Here is a 17,051-nt window from a genome sequence, read left to right as displayed (position 1 = left end):
GGCCCACTAACCGAAACCCCAACTAAAAACAATAACCACAAAACGCTGTCTGCACAGTTTCCACGGGGCGGAAGTCGGAGAGGTGGGTGGCGATGGGAGGTGGAACTGCACAGGTCTTCCATCAGTATCCCCCGAGCAGTATTATCTCCGTCTTCATCATCATCATCATAATCAACAACAACGGCCAAATGTTCATTATTGCATTTTGATTTCCGTATGACGGTATGATGTTTTCTTTATAGCTACTCTTTTGCGTCACTGCTTTCTCTTTGGGTCTCTCTTTTGCGTCATCAACCCCAAAGTGAATAACATTCGTGTTTTCCACTCACTCTTAAAAACTATACATAGCTCTTTTACTGTTAAAATTATTCGAACCAGTTCTATTGATATTGATCATATTCTTTGACACAGCTTATCACAGATTTTATTATGGGTAATTATTAACTCTTCTTGGTCTTATCTACCAATGAACCCTGCGATAATTAACAGTGTAAGCAAGAATTTATTTTTGCAAGCGCTGAATCAGACACAAATTGCGTTGCAGCCAAATTAAATTGCGGCTTTTTCATTATTTTATACGCGGTATTTCTTAATATAAGGTATATGGGATTTGCTCGTGAAAATGTAAAGTAATTAAATGTAAGAGGAATATGGTAGTTGTTTACTAGTAGACAGAAAAATTAGGAAAAATCCATTCGACATTTTCCTTTTATACACCTAAAAAATATATATCAATCGTTTAGCTTTTTAGAGATACTTTAAACAAAAAAAAAAAATAAATAAAAAAAATACATTAAAAAAAAGAAAAAAAAAGAAAAAAAGAGAGATACTAAATGTAGCAGGAAAAGTATCGGATATTAAAATAAAAAAGGCTCGATCAAAGCGTTCTTAAACGTTATTTTTTATTCAATAAACGACACAACGACGTTGGGTGGCTTCCGGAAGCAAAGGTATTATGTTTCGAGTGTCAGCAACAAGCTGCCGGGGAATCGGAAATTTGAATTGGGCAACTTACCTGCCGACGATTACCTCTGCAGCTGCTAACAGCACGTGGCGACAGCAACAGCTGCTGTTGGCTAACAGAGCGCTGTTATCCGCTTAACCCACCACCAGTTCGCTGGGGTGATGAGAGCCCCTCGACTTGGTCTGTCTCTCGCATTTGTTTTCCGACCAGCAACCGATGTAGACGTGCCGAACGGATACTCGATCTACCAGTTTATTCTGCGTGTTAGGGCCCCGCGTAACTTTTCGCGTAATATTTTCGGCTTGACATTTTTTTGGATACTTGATGAAATAACGTCAGCAATATAAATTAGGCAACTACAACGAATTAACACAAATAAAGAAATATATGTACCCGAAAAGTTTTTGTGCTCTCAGTGCAAAGTGACCAAATGTGTTAGTCATCATATAGTGTGTATTTAAAATGCAAATTCAAAATCACAAGACCAAACAAGTTGCTAAAATGTGGCAGAGGAAGCCAATAGGTGCAAGCAAAAATAAATAAATAGGCGAAACAAAAAGGATTACAGAAGCGGCGTGTAAAAATAGCAAAAACAGAAAGACGCAAAAACACTTTTCATTGCCAACACGCGCAGCAAAGCAGCAACAAGAAAAACAGGGCCAAGAAAAGCCGCCAAGGGAGATAAAGAGCAACAGTTGAAGCAGCAGCAAAATGTTGGCGGTCAAGAACTTCTTCCTGCCCGAGCGGGCCAAAGCTCCGGAGACTCCCCAGCGATTCTCCCGGATGCCGGAAGCCTTTCTTCGCTCCATCCGAAGACGATCTTTGAGGGTTAAGAGGGCCAAGAGCCTGGTGGTGCCCGATCGCAGCGAGAAACGTAAATCAGGTGAGGTACAGTGTCGATGTAAAGCGACCAATATGGGTTAACATGGGTTAAAGTTCACGGTTAAAGTTTGAGATCTTAAAAAAATAATAAACCTCTTAAAAACTCAAATGAACATTACTTACTATTTCCTAGACCTCATAAAAAAATGTCATTCTCATTTAATACCAACCGCTCAACAGTTTTTCCCACAGGGCCACCTTAAGTACTCCCCATTTTTGCAGACCTTGTCACCCAATCATCATTAACCAAAAAAAACCTAAGCTTTTCTCACACATTTATTTCGCCACTCACTAGCCATTAAAATATTTGATAATTAGCTTATTATAACTTAAAAATCATTTAACTTTTTATGCAATTTCGTTAATTACATCAGGAGAAACGAGAAAAATCGTAAACCAATGACCTTGCGCAAGCTTTATTATTAACATTTAATGTGCAACAGTCGAAATAAACTTTTGTTTTAACTCTATTAGAGGGTACAAAAAAAAGACAGAAAAAGTTACAACCTTTTGAATATGGCACATCGCGTGTCATGTGTCAAAGTGTGAGGCAAACTTTGGGTGTTGTAACCCACAGCCACAGCGAAAATAATGCAATTTGGCATAGTTTCACTCCGATACTTCCTCAGTTCCGACTCGAGTTTTTAGGGGTTTATTATGCCAAAGTTATGACAGCATTATGTCTTATTTTTCAAGCTTTTATTTGCATGAAAATTACAAGTAAACAAAAGTTTGCCAAACTTCTTTGTTTCTATCAAAGGCTGGCGGAGTGAAAGGTCGATAAAAAGCAGCGGAGAGCGAAAGTTAGGGAGTTAAGTATAAAGGGGAGGTCTATTTTGTAACACTGACTCACATTCGTATTGTTCGACATTGACTTTTAGTACCCGTGTCAACCAAACGAGGAAAGTTTGTCTACCTCTCTCTTTTTGGCACTTGGCATGCAATTATCGATTCTCGAAAAATGCGGGTCCAAGAAGCCTAACGAAGGTAGCGCATTGACACATTGCAATCAATGCCACTTAATGACGTCAATCGGAGGCAAGATGGGTTGAGAAAAAGAAGGTGCCAAGTACTGGGGACCCTGGCTTATCGCGAACATCAATCGGTTGGTTTGTTAAGTGTCCGCCACATCGCGAGGCTTAAAGATGGGATACAGGCTAACAAGAAGCTGCTTCGTTCTTGGGGCTTTTGAAATTGTGTCAACTGGTTCTGCCACCAAAGATCTGGGCAAGAGATTATATTGATTGATCTGTTGGAGATTAAAAATGGTTACACTCTAACACATCATATGTTTAGGCGATTAATCACAGCGCTGCATATATAAAGTTTTCTTTGTTAGACTAGTAAAATAAATATTTATGCAAATTTGATGGTGAAATTCTTGGTCAGGTTGCCAACTCGTAATGTCTTACAATACAGAGACTTTTTCTCCTACAAAATTCCCAGCTTTTTATACACTTTGCCTTATGTGTTCTCTTTTCTATACGTTTTGCGATGGCTCATCAATATCGAAATCTCTTCGTCATGTTTTAATACTTGCGTTTTTCTCATTCCATAAAAAAAAACGCATACCACATTAAGTTTAATTCTATCCCTTTCCCGATCATTTTCTATTTTCAACGCCTGATGATTATTTCCCTGCTTCATTGCAATTTTTCATGCTGCAACGCATTCTTGCATGTGTGTGCAGATATTTTTCCTGATCGCCTCATTAATTCCTACTCAAATTGCAAATTCCATTCGGAATCCCATTACTGTAGAACGTTTCAGCTTGTGTTCTATTCTTTCGTTTGTATTTTTTTTTGCTGCCCCTATTGGAGCCCCAAGTCGCGCCATGTATTGATAAGATAAGAAATGGACGGTCGGTCTAGTCTCCATACATACATGATTTATAAATAAGCTAAATGTATTTCTATTTATTTCCGTTCATTCACTTTGTTTAATTAAAAAGAGACTCTATCCTATTTCCCATAGCCGAGATAAGTTGGGAATACGAAATACCTGAGATCCAGAGATATTCAAGCCCAGGTGCTCCAATTTCCTATTCGATTGACGGTTCTGTGACTTTTCAAAGACCTTGACAGCCTTTTGCTCCCCTTTTGTTTGCTCAGAAGTCCCCGAAGTATCACGTCAAACGTTGAACAGATCCGTATAGTAAACGTTATATGGGGGACTAGCGCGATTTTCAAGCCATTTCAATAGACAAATCTCTTGACGATCTCCTCACTATCTGCTCCACGCAACACTTTTTATGTTTTGTATATCAAATAAAAACACCTCTTAACGAGGTAAAAAACTAGTGACGACCGCACCTTCAACATACAAAAGTTCTGATATCAACATTTGTGACGAAAAATTATTACACTCGTCATTAAATAGACTTTCTAATATTTTCTCATTCGGCCCGCCCTAGCAAACTATTCCAGCCTTTTTCCTTTTACAGGCATTTTCTATTGCAGCGTGACGAATGAGAAAAGATTAGAAAGTCTATTTAATGACGAGTGTAATAATTTTTCGTCACAAATGTTGATATCAGAACTTTTGTATGTTGAAGGTGCGGTCGTCACTAGTTTTTTACCTCGTTAAGAGGTGTTTTTATTTGATATCAGAAGTTTTTGTTTGTTTACATTTGCTCTCATAGGAGCTAATATATACATTTAAATTTAAATTGGTCAATCATAATTTTTAAATTAAGTTAAAAAGGCGTTGAAGTATTTCAAAATACCTTTTAAACGAGGTATAGCAGATGTCTGTACCTTTAGTAGTATAGAACTTACAAACTAACGAAATTTAGCTATTTTTAGCTTTTTCCCGCTAAAGTAGCGGCTTTTTCCAAAAGTCGTAGAACAAAAGATTCCTATATGGAACTCTTAAGTGCAAATTTACAGATTCCATGACCCTAAAATACAGTTCGGATACCCTCCCACAAAATTCAATACTCAGGGAGCGTTAATTGTTCGAGCTGGCAAAAGTGGCTATTTTCGTATAAAAATAACTTTTAAACGTGACTTTTTACAGTAATGTGTTATATACCAAAATTTAAGGAATCTCAAGGGCTATACAGTTTAAAGTTTTCAAGAAAATCGTTAGAGCCGTTTTTGAGAAAAATAAAAAAAAGCTAAAAAAAAAGTTTTAAAAAATTGTCTTTTGTTCATATCTTTTTAATTATTACATTTACACAAATTGCATATAGAAGGCGTTTATAGCATTTAAAAATACCTTTCAAACAAGATGCAGCACAAGTCTGTAGCTTTAGTAGTATAGAAGTTACGGTTTTCCGAATTTTAGCTATTTATAGCTGTTTTCCCGCTAAACTAGCGAGTTTTTCCAAAAGTGGTAGAACAAAAGTTTTTTATATCGATGGGATGAACGTCATATTAAATTTTCAAAACTTAAGAAACATGTTTTGGACAAACTGACAAACTGACAAACTGACAAACTGACAAACTGACAAACTGACAAACAGAATTAAATTTTCATTTTGGGAAGAAGAAGGAAATCTTATTTTGGCTATAACTTTTGAACGGAGCGTCGGATTTTGACAAATGACCCCTCATTCGACGGGTATTTTTAAAAGGAATACAACTAAAACATTGCGAGGGGGCATTTATCCCCACCGGCCCCAACAGCTCCAAATTTCAAAATTTTCATTTTTTCACTTTCACCGCTCTTTCTCCCAAGCCAATTGATTTTCTTAAAGTCTTGGTATGCAATCCTTTAAGTTATTGCAATACCTTTCGATTGGTGTATCATTCATTATGATCGGACCATCACACTAGATTTTCATTTCTTCGTGTATATATAGTAGTCGCCTTCGCACACTCTCCTGGTGCGCTTCGTCACTACATGGACTGCCGTCCATAGTGATTTTTTTTATTTGTTTGGCTTTTTTTCCCTGTTTTTGTATACTTAAACTTTTTATTTCTTTAGACGCCCGTGCACTCAACGCTTAAACAAGATAAATAAAGAGTCAACAACAAGAGCGAAATAATACGCTCAACACACAATTTGTGCGAAAAACAAATATAGCTCACGAAATTTAGAATATTTTTACGAAAAAAAAGAAGCACACATATGATTAAAATTAAAACGCAATTGTATTTGCTGGGGGTAAACACAAGTGTGTGAACGGGTTTCGGTGGCTACATATAGGCACTCATCTAAACATATAGTATCTGCATATTGTATCTATGCGGAGATGGTAATCATTTTGATGAGATCATGGCTGTGCGACTGGGACAAATGACCCCCTCAACTCGCGTGTAGATTTTTGTGGGAAAGTTTAGTGGCTATTTTAGACCTTTAATCTGGTCAAAGAAGAAAGTATTCAATTATATTTTTTGTACTTTAACGACTGTACAATTTTTCGATCCTCAGCCCACTCGTTGACCTTTCGAGATGCGGAAACTCTCACGCGTGCCCTTAATTAGTCCCCACAAATTGTGGCTTTTATGAGTGATGAAGTCTCGTCATTTGCCAGCTGAATTAATGATCCCGCCCACATTAATTAACCAACCGCCCACTAATCATACATAGATCAGTATTTGGCAAACCTTAAAAGGCAACTCGCAACTCTTGATTTTATTGCTGATTTTGGTCGCAACCACAAGTTGAGTCATCGGCACACGGCTTGGATTATACTTATTGTCACTCTTAGATGGTGTCAATCATGGAGAGACTCTCGAGAGGGAGTTCATCGATCGGTTGGTTCTACAAACCATTAATCATTCTCCACTTCACGGTCACCGACAAACAAGATGCTTCGCTATATTTGGTCCTCTCTCTAAATGGTGTTAAACATATTTCTCTTGTTGCTGCCGAAACGCACGCGCCACCTTTTAAATGCACCTTTTCTTATTCGGCTATATCTTTTTAACTGTCCTACACACGCCTTATAATTATCTTACGAATTTTCCTCTTTATTTTCCACATTGTTTTTGAAAAGTGAAACCCCGCGCTAACATGTAATTAATGAAATTTTATGATCTCTCGCAGTAATCATAAAAATATGATAATTTCTTTGCGTATCTTGTTTATGATGTCTCTATCTTGGTTGATAATATCGTATTATTAATAGTTGAAATTTGAGGCAAGTCATGGTTGAGGCAGATGGAAATGTATTTTTTGAATGCTGCCTGTCGTAAGACATTTAAAGACATTTACTGGTTTTTCATTTCAACTGTAACTTTATAAAATACTTCCTATTTCTCTCCCATTTCTTCTTCAGCTAATTCCGAAATATCCATTTAATTTGTTGATCATTCCAACTCAAAGCCTGGGAAAAATGGAAAATACACACATGCTTTCGACCATGACGAACGGCATCCAATCCTAGATAACTTAAAAAAACAGAAGATTCCCAGCCAAACTCTGGAACCTTTTCAAATTTATTTCGACACTTAGAACAGTAGACTGATATAAATTTGCGTATTTTCAATTAAATCATATGAAGACGACCCCTGTCTCAAGAAAACCTGTCAAATGCCAAAGCAAAATGGGGGAAATTTGAATGCATTTCAATGTAATGAGAAAATAGCTGGAAAAATATGCAAATTAGATGAAAACCGACACGTTTAAAACGCCGCTTCCGCCTCAAACAGTGGGACACTTGTTGGGAAAACAAAAATACCTATCTATCCGATCCACCACCAAAATGCGTCAATCGTCGGTGGAGTTTTCTCCCCAAATACAGTTGGCAAAGAAGGGAAATGAAAGGCGGCAGGTTTATTGGTCAAACTCCATTCAGAATGCAAAGTGTATCTAAACAATCGAAAATTGAATTTTGAATAGCATAGGTTGACCATAGAGGGATTGCATTTTCGTTTTGCTTTGCATGGCCCTTTGTTTTTTTTCTATCCCAATCCCAAAAGCCCCATCCAAACCTACGCTTTACTATATAGTTTTTTCCTATATGGCAAACGCATTCAGCAGCGGAAGTTCTTATTTAGGTTTTGTTCCCGCTCCGCTTCAATCTAAGGTTTAATGCCCATTGAAATTCTAATGTGGCGTTGACACCGCCAAATTGTTGATGGCGATGGGGCGTTCGCTCGCTCGGTTGGTCCCTTCTGGTTACACGACGAAAAAAATAATAAAAAATAATAATAAAAATAATAATAAAATTCCAACATAATTTTTACAATGGCAATTCCAAGGCCCATACGTATACGATCATTAAGTATGAGTATTGTACATCCCGATTTTGGAGGTGTGCCCCTTATTATTGCATTGATTTCCTTTTTTTTTTTCTTGGCCGAAAGTTCAGTCACACTCAAGTGATTCTCTTCTCGGAATCTTACATGATTCTTACATAACCGGTTCGGTTTTTTTTCTCTCGTCTTTTTCGCATTTTCGGTTGCTTTGTGGGTAGTTATGATCTGTCTGTTTCTGCTGGAAACTTATCTCAACACTATCCTACAGTTTTCTGCGGGTTTTCTCGTAAGATCATAATCGTAATAGTCATAAAGTATACGTTTTAATTAAAGGTTTAATATGTGGGATATTGCTGTAAATAGGTGCTTAAAGGGTAGGGATATTAGGGATAATATTGTTTATAACCAGTGACTTCAGGGAGATCAGGAGTATTTAAAGGCAGGAATTTAGTTGGATAAATTCTCATTATTTAATTTGTAATATAAGCCTAAGCTGCAGAAATTGACAAAGTTTGCTAGAACTTTGTTGTGTATTTTGTAAACATTAGGTTAAAGTTTTTCCCAAAACTTTGGCCTGTTGTCGAGTGTAATTCAATAGCCTTCTCATACGGAGTATTGCATTGGCGTCTGACTGATAGCAATAAGTTTCCACCGGTTGGCGTATCTTGGCAGAAACACAAACAACAGCTAATGGCCAGCAAGTCGTTGAACCGTAAAAAGGCAGTGGGCTAAAAAACTCTTTCGACACAAACTAAGAAGAATTTAATGCAGCACCTTAGAAATTGCAGGAAAAATGCAACAAATCGAATGGCGAACGCACACGATGTCTGCTTATAAGGTGACACTCTCACACGGAAAAACACCCATAAATAAGATTGTAATGGATGGGAAGCCTCGTGCAAAACAATGGTCATCATAATTTCGTTGTTTTTGCTCTGGAAAGAAAAGATGTAAACGAGCTACTCGGACAATGGCAGATGAGATGAGATTTCTAGGTAAACTGGCCAGCAGCAAAACTACCGCTAAGGAGGCTGCCAAAAAGGAGCGAGAAATAGCTCGTGTAGAACGAGGAAAAGTAAAAGTAAGCAATTTAATAATTTGTTGCGCCTGAGCGACTGGGAAAGCGGAAAAGAAAAGGAAAAAGTCAGCTGGTCAGTTGGTCAGTAGTCGGCGATCGGAGATCGTAGTGGATCGTGGAATATTATTGGCCAGCTGCTTCTTCTCTAATGAGGCGCCTGACCATTCCAAATCGATTTAATAGAAGCCAAATTTATGGGACACAAACGACTTACGGAAATCTCTTTGCTGCCCATTAGAAGTTTATGCATCCATATTTGTATTTCTAGCAATCCGCAAACCGCAGAAAGGACAATCAAATGCTCATCATTGACAATCTCACCGCATAAATATTAAACACAAATACGATTCCAATTTTATATTATTTGATTTTATGACCGACCAAGAGCAGCTGAAAATAATAAGAGGAATCCCAGGAAAAATCCCATTTCCCACTGCACTTTCCTTTCATTTTTTCCTGGCTTTCTTCCCCAGATTTTTGCCCGTCCATTGTCTTCGGGACTGACACTTCATAAATATGTCATATTTAATAGAGTACAGTGAGCTACCGAGGAAACGGCAAGGAGAGAGTAAATAAGTGAAAGAAGCCACCACCGGGAGATGGTGTCCTGCATGTCCTTGGGCGCTCTCACTTGCTTTCTCCTTTCCTTGGCCCATTGTCACTTTGATTGACTCGCACGAGCTCAAAAGATCCTTCAGCCGGGTGTCTTTTTTTTGCCCAATTTTTGATTGAAAAAAAATCATATTTGGGGTGGCGGGAATTTCTGCTTTTTTTTTACGGAAAAACTAAAAGAAAAAATATCATGTTTTCTCCGATCATTGTAAGATGATCTTGGGACAGAGTCATGTCATAAATTTGACATTTAATCGTTTTGGGATGGGAACAGAAAAATTTACATTTTCCTAAGTCCCTAATAGAAGTCGGAAAAATTCGTCATGATTCAATTCTTATTTAGTAAGCCCATTGAGTAAGGTTAAAATATCCGCTCTGATGTCATAAACAAGATTCACCCAATTCAAATGAAAAGTTTACGCTGCAGATTAGATTGTCTTTGATAAGATTGGTTTGACGAAGTAAAAGAATTCGAACGAAAAGAATAAGAACACACATTTTTCGGTTATGACGAAGTTATATTTTAGTGAAATGTTTTTAAATGATGTAAAGTGAGGTAACCAATTCTTTAGAAACTATTTTTCCATTTTAAAAAGATAATTAAATTACTTATGGTTTTTTAGTGCACAACTAGCTAATTGCTTTGCAACTTCGCCTTATTTCAACTAGGAAATTGATTTTACAAATACTTTAAGACTGATAAGACATTACTTTGTACTCGGCACTTCCCTCATTATGGGGTTTTCACTGCTGAACGATAAGAAATCATAGCTTACAGCCAGTGATATTTTCTTTATTTGCTTTCTGTTATGTTTTTTTTTTTTTTTATTTTACTGCCGCGTGTTTTGCAATTTACTCTTCCTGTGTGCTCGTATGATAAATGAGTTTCAACACAGTAACAAATTCAATTCGGCCCCAAAACTGATAAAAGACCCAAAAGTAACAAAAACAAAAATAGTCAAAGAAAAAAGCGTCAACAAAGAAATCGTCTATGCTTATATACATTTTTTAGGTGCAATTGAGAACAAGTTTGTCGAGGAGTAAAATGGAGAACTGGCATAAGATGCTTTATTACCTGAGCCCATATAAATCCCTCAGCCAATGACAGCATCCTAAGCAGAGCATCCTTAAGGGATCGCCGACTCGCAAAGGACTTCGTTTAACCCTTTACTTTGCTCGGGGCGTGGTTTTTGGAGTGTAGGTTTAACCTTCAACTGTGTTTGGACAGCGAATTGAATTGAAACGGCTCCTCAATCTAATTTATCAAAATCCCGCACATGTTTCATTCTGAAAGAACCCAGACTGCCGGTTCACTTTCGCTAACGAGCGAGATCTTCCCATTCCCATCTGCCATCTGCTCCTCTGTTTGTTTGGATGTTCGCGCATTTGCTAATGATCCGTGAATTTCTGTGTCAATTTGAATTGTTTTTTCTTTTCGGATTTCTGGCCGATGAAGTCATGTTTTTGTTTTTGCCAAGAATATTCATACGAAATATATGCCTGCACGTGACACTCTAGGCGGAATAAGTGCATGTATTTGACGGATACAGTTTCAGGTACACACCCATCCAAACCCATATTATACCATCCTATTCCATCTCGGGTTGCGTGACGCTGATGATGCCCCAGGGCGAACCTTGAAGTGTCGCAATCATTCGTGCAGAACTTTTCTATGGGTCTCCGCTGCGAAACAGACAACAGTTGGATGAGTACAAGTTATTGTGTTGTTTGTTTTGACTTGTAATTAATTGGTAAATGTAACTGTTTAGTTTAGTTTTGGGAGTGCTAAGCAAATAATAAGCTTTGAATATTTATAAATTAAATCTTATATATATATTTCTTTAATATATCCTACTAACACTTCCCTCATAACCTTTCCGACTGCCTTTCACCTTATTTATTCGTTATTTTAGTTACCTTTTCCTGTCTGCAACATCCTCCTTCTCCTCTGGTAATCTTGTTTGTGCGATCGCCCTTTTTGCCTCGATTCATTTGTGGGCTTTGCTAATTTTCTTTGCCTTTGTTGTTAGGTCGACAGAGGCAGAGGATCAGTAGGAATTGGAAAAGATTGCTGGTTGCTGGCCACCAGTCGCCGTGATCTTCTTTCACTGATCTCTGGGCAAATACAAACGGGCGAGCGGGACAAAAAGAAAGTAAATCTCGTTTTTGGAGCAGATGTGCAGGGCAGGCCGTAGGTCTATGGAAACGCCAACACACCAAGAAGGGCCAAGAACAGGATGAAAGAAGGGAATCGAGAGGGGGTAGGGGGATCGGGATCCTGAGATTTATTGCCTGTTGTCCTCCAGATTTCTGCGACTGGACACACTGTCGACACGGTCAGCCTACCTAAATATTTTTATAGGTCTTTCGTGGGCCAATGCAAATATGCAACTCGTATCCATTGGATCTATGAAAGGCGAGGCGAATGGAAAAATATTCTTTTATTATGGTTATGGCTTATTAAAATCACATTATTTGACCATTTACGGTCATGCCCAAAGTATCACAACATCCATGAACTGTTTGCCATTTGTGGGATCTAATTAGCGTAAATTGAGGTTCGGGGTTGCTTTAAACTGTACTCAAGGTTGGGATATTGCAGCTGTTTATTCAGTTTTTAAGGTTTTATTATTATTTCTAATCATATTCCATGATTACGTGATACCATCTATTTGATGTATTTATCAATTTCCTAGTGGTTTTATGGTTTTGGAGGCATCAGCTGTCTTTAAGTAAAGGATAGGTCGTAAAACTATATGCGATGACAGATCTAACTGCTCCTTGTTGTGGCTACCGTAAACAACTAAACGGTTGTAAATATTTTACGACTTCTTACGGTTGACAATCCTTGGCGCCTCCTGGTCAAATAGAATTAAGGTATTTACTTCTCTTGGATATCCTGGCACGCTTCTTTTTCGGTGATAAAACTCAGGCTACAGCTGCTGTCAGTCATAAAACTAAGCTATCTATATCTTCAAGTTGTGGGTCATAAGGTCAGCTGGTTGTAAGGAAAACATGTCTCCTCCAAAGGGGCAAGAAGGAAAGGAAAGAAATGAATATTTCATATTGTTCGCTAATTAAAATGCTTAACCCACATCAAGAGCTGTAAATCCCAGGCCTTCTTATCGCTCCTTTATAGGAAAAGTGTACAAACACAAACAAACAGAGCTCAACAAAAATAAAGGCAAAACAAATCCCGACCGAAGTGAAACCCCTTTTCCAAACACTTTCTCTCCCCAGAACAAGAAATGCAAATGAAAGAAATGTCTTTTGGGTTCCAAGCTAGTTTGCATACGTAATTATTTCGGGAATTTTGACAACGATGGCGACATTTGACATGAGTTTGAGTTACGATCCCAAAGAGAGAGATATAAAGATGCATGGCTGAGGGATCGGATGGGATAGTATAGTTACCCGAAAGAAAGGGTTGCCCCGAGGCTGGCGGTTTGAACTTCACACATAAGCCGATCTCCATCCCGATCTCGATCTCTATTCGAATCCCTCAGGTGATAGTTAACCCTCAGACATTTGACATCATTAGTCAAACTTAAAGACGCATTTGTAACTGGCTTGTAACTCTAAGCGCTTTAGGCTAATGACGAGCCATTAATTAGGCGGGATTGTCTATGAAGCCTGTGTAGCCTGCAATTTGTTACAATTCGAGCATTGAGAACCAGTCAGACAGCCATCTTTGATCCGAAAACCATTTCCATTATTCTCCTCCTCAAAAATAAAAGAGCAACAAAAAAAATAGCATGCAAATTGCAAAACCGCGCTAATTTTTTCCTGCCCATATCGCTTTCAATTGGATTCAACAATTCCTTGGCCGGATTTATTTCGGTGTTTCCAGTATTATATAACAAAAGGCATATTTATTTCGTTTTAATTTGTAATTTTGCGCTCTGGTCAGCAAGGCAAGAGTGCAAACCAGTTGAACTTGTCTTTCAGTCGATTAACAAGCGGCCGGAAAACAAGTTCCCAGGGAGAAACCCTTGAGACGACAACTAGGGTATATATCCATGTCTATGGCCATGTCCCTGTCGCTGTCCATCTGAAAAGAAGTCCTCAGTGTTTACTTAAGCAACTCTTAACAACTCATAATAGAGCAATTTTCACGTATCCCTCGGCCTGAATCCAGTAAATCATCAGCCAAGCAACCATTCAACTGGTCAGCCATTGTCACTCCTTCTACCCTAAGCTCTAAGTTCTGAGTTCTGCGTTCTGTGTTCTGGGTGGGTTGAATGGGAAGAAACCGAAATCCCCTTTTGCTGAAGTGAAATTGATCGTGGGCACTTGGAAATCATCTAATGGCTCGGGTTTGGCCTGGTCCTCTGGTCCTCGCGGGAAAAAAAGATTTATGGCGGCACCTTAATGGTGTTTTCATTTCGAGCTTAGCAGATAGTTTAACTCGGGCGTGATGTATATACAGAGGATCCTCTGTAGAAGCCGCAGAAGCTAAAGCTCAGTCGCAAGCAGCTGGCGTTTCAATTAGCTACCCATTTATGGACCATTTCCTAGCCTTGAAAAGCCCCGAATACCGAGTACCTTAAGGCTGATTGAGTGACTGCGACTTGACAATGAGCTAATTTAAATCAGAAAAGTGTTCGAGCAAACTGACAATTTAAAGGTTTTTTTTATTCCTTCTAAAAGCAACCAGACAATTGCCGAAAATTGAAAAGGAAGCTTCCTGGCAAACATTTGTGTGCTGTCAATCAAGCAAACGGAGGCTAAACATACGCTCGAAGGATGATGTATGTGTTCTTGTAAGGATACATTTGCATAATGATGATGGGAGGGGGATTTTTGAGAGCTGGAAACTTTTGGCCGCGACATGTAGGTCAAAGGGAAACGGGTTCGTCCTTTTTGAGATCGCTAATTACGCTGCGTGAACTTGTTTTTTTTTTCCTCCTCCTTTCCATTTCCAACCAACCTTTAAAACTGAAACTCTTTGGCTAATGATGATTTGATATTTTCTTACAGATTCCTTTGTGAACAGTCAGGAATGGACGATTTCCCGATCGGTACCGGACTTGAGGCTGGGAATCGTTGGTTCCCTGAACTCGGGAAAGTCTGCCTTAGTGCATCGCTATCTCACGGGATCCTACATGCAGGAGGAGTCGCCCGAGGGAGGTCGCTTCAAGAAGGAGGTCTTCATCGACGGCCAGAGCTACTTGCTGCTCATTCGCGACGAGGGTGGAGCTCCCGAAATGCAGGTAAGTCCTTGGGTCCTTGGGGTTTGTTTTTTATTTTCGGCTTTTCCCATGAAATATTCATGGGAATGGAGAAATGATGTATTGCCGGGGGTTAGGCGAGCACTTTGCCATCAAAGTTTCCCGTGCCGTAGACAAATAAATTTTCCCTTATCATCTTGTAAATATTTGAATTGAGGTCAACGTGGAATCAACTGGGAGAACCTCTGGGGGTTGTTCGGTAGTTGGCTTGCCCTTACTCAGTTTTTATTTATCAATATAATTTGATTGAAACGCTGGGAAACGGCAGCTCAAGCCTAGAACTTTCCTGTAGTTCTTTCCAACCAATTATCCAAGTTTTGGCCACTCGTCTTGCAGCAAAGTTTGCCTTGACTGGACTTTGGGGAGTTGGGCTGTGGCATGACTCATTGGCAATCGAACTCCGACCTTTGGCAGCCGAGACTTTGTCGCAATGCCAGATAAGCGATTTCAACGTGTCCAGTTTTTGTTGGCCATTATGGCAGTACGTGATGTGATGCAGCATCATCATCATCATCATCATCCTGGTCTCCTGGCCGAAAGCCAAAGGCTATAGGGTTTGCCGAGTGCAAAATAGTCGAACAAAATACACACAATGCCGGCGAACGAACTCTCAGCAGATTGCCAACCCCTGAAGCTGCAGTTGGGCAATCAAAAGTTCCTCCTGCCTTTCGAATGCAATTGAATTCGTCTTTTGTCAATAATAGAAGGCAGTATGTATGCCCGAGATTGGGTAGCGTAATTAAAGGCAACTTAACCACGGGCTATTTACATCTGAACGCGGGGCCTTGACTCATTGATTCCCCCGAGGCTTCTGCGGCTCAAGGAGCTTTTGTTCGTTCGGCTCTCGGCTTTGATATATCGCATGTACTGTATTTGCATTTTCGCAATTGCAATTTCGCAACCCCCTGCCCCTCTGGATTGCCACAGTTCCTGGGGCCTTCTGCGCCTGCGGCTTAAAGGGTGAAAGTGAGGATTATAAATTTTAAGCTGCTTTTGCTTTTCACTAGTCTCTCTCATTTTTTATTTGCGGTTCTATTTACAGGACTTTTGGGAGGGGTGGTCGTCTAGCTGTAGGGGGTTAGGGGGTTGTTGCTTATAAAAAATGTGCCTGACACGCGACCCTCGAAATCCCAATAATATCCCTATAATTCTTGCTTTAGCCCTGCTGACTGACAGTCTTTCGCTATTTGCCATGTCCCGTTGTTAGCGATTCTTATTTAAATTTCCATTTTTTATTTCCATTCATTTTAATTATAAGTTTGGAGAATTTTTGCAAGTCAAGCAGATGATTGACCTAAATTATCGTCGGGAAACATAACAAAGGATTATGGCTTAAATTGTATGAGGGAACACTTAGCTGGGAACAGTTTGAGAGTTACAGTTTTAGGGTCACAATGTTCTTTAAACTGAAGTTGCCATAACTGAAAATTAAAATTAATTTTCATATAACTAAAAATTGAGATTAATATTATAAAATTTATTTTTATAATAATTTTTAGTATAATAATAAAAAAAATAACAAAGGATTATGGTTTAAAATTTTCGCGAGGAACAGTTTGGTGACAGTTTGACAGCTTTGTTAATGTTAAACATTTTTTCCACTTCACTGCACCAGAATGCAACTTTCTCCTGATGCATATTACATAATCGTTATTATTCGCTGGATGTCAAACTGTCAATCAGCCCTTTCACTTGAATGCACAAACTCCAGTCGACCTCCCACTTTTCGATTCTTTCCAATTCACAAAATCAACTAATTTTATACCACTTTCCTTGGCCATTTCGTGTCAGTCACATCTTTATGGAACATAATAAACCCATATTTCATAAGCAAAATAACCCTCATTTGTACGAGGACTCGGAAAAAGTTACGCCAACAACTGTAACAACTGTAACGCCGGCAACCCACCCAAAAAATGTGAACAACCCGGAAAGTCCCACCCTCGCAGGAAGAACATTCGCCCAACTTTGGGTGAAATCACTCATTCAATGGTCGACTCGTCGCCACTCTGTCGCATTTTCAGTTGCTTTTTTTGTCGGTTTCCCCAGCGAAGGATATCATTACCATATACGAGCCATGAGACGACGACGACAACAGCGACAACAATATTGCATACGACCAGGAATGGTCGATT

The 17,051-nt window shown here is 39.0% G+C and overlaps 1 protein-coding gene across 2 annotated transcripts in view; it reads left to right on the top strand.

Annotated features, from left to right (window-relative positions):
- The window catches only part of CenG1A (Centaurin gamma 1A), a 58,843-nt gene that overhangs the window by 35,860 nt on the left and 5,932 nt on the right, over positions 1-17,051 (top strand). The window contains exons 1-2 of one of the 2 annotated variants that reach the window (XM_017159191.3): positions 1,156-1,847; positions 14,666-14,898. In XM_017159191.3, coding sequence (XP_017014680.2) covers positions 1,676-1,847; positions 14,666-14,898 — 405 coding nt within the window. In that variant the 5' untranslated portion in view covers positions 1,156-1,675. Of the gene's footprint in view, positions 1-1,155; positions 1,848-14,665; positions 14,899-17,051 lie in introns of those variants that run through there. The other variant, XM_017159189.3, reaches the window with a different exon arrangement.

Source organism: Drosophila takahashii, chromosome 2L (assembly GCF_030179915.1).
Source record: "Drosophila takahashii strain IR98-3 E-12201 chromosome 2L, DtakHiC1v2, whole genome shotgun sequence".
NCBI lineage: Eukaryota > Metazoa > Arthropoda > Insecta > Diptera > Drosophilidae > Drosophila > Drosophila takahashii.
This window is presented reverse-complemented; position numbering and strand designations above follow the sequence as displayed.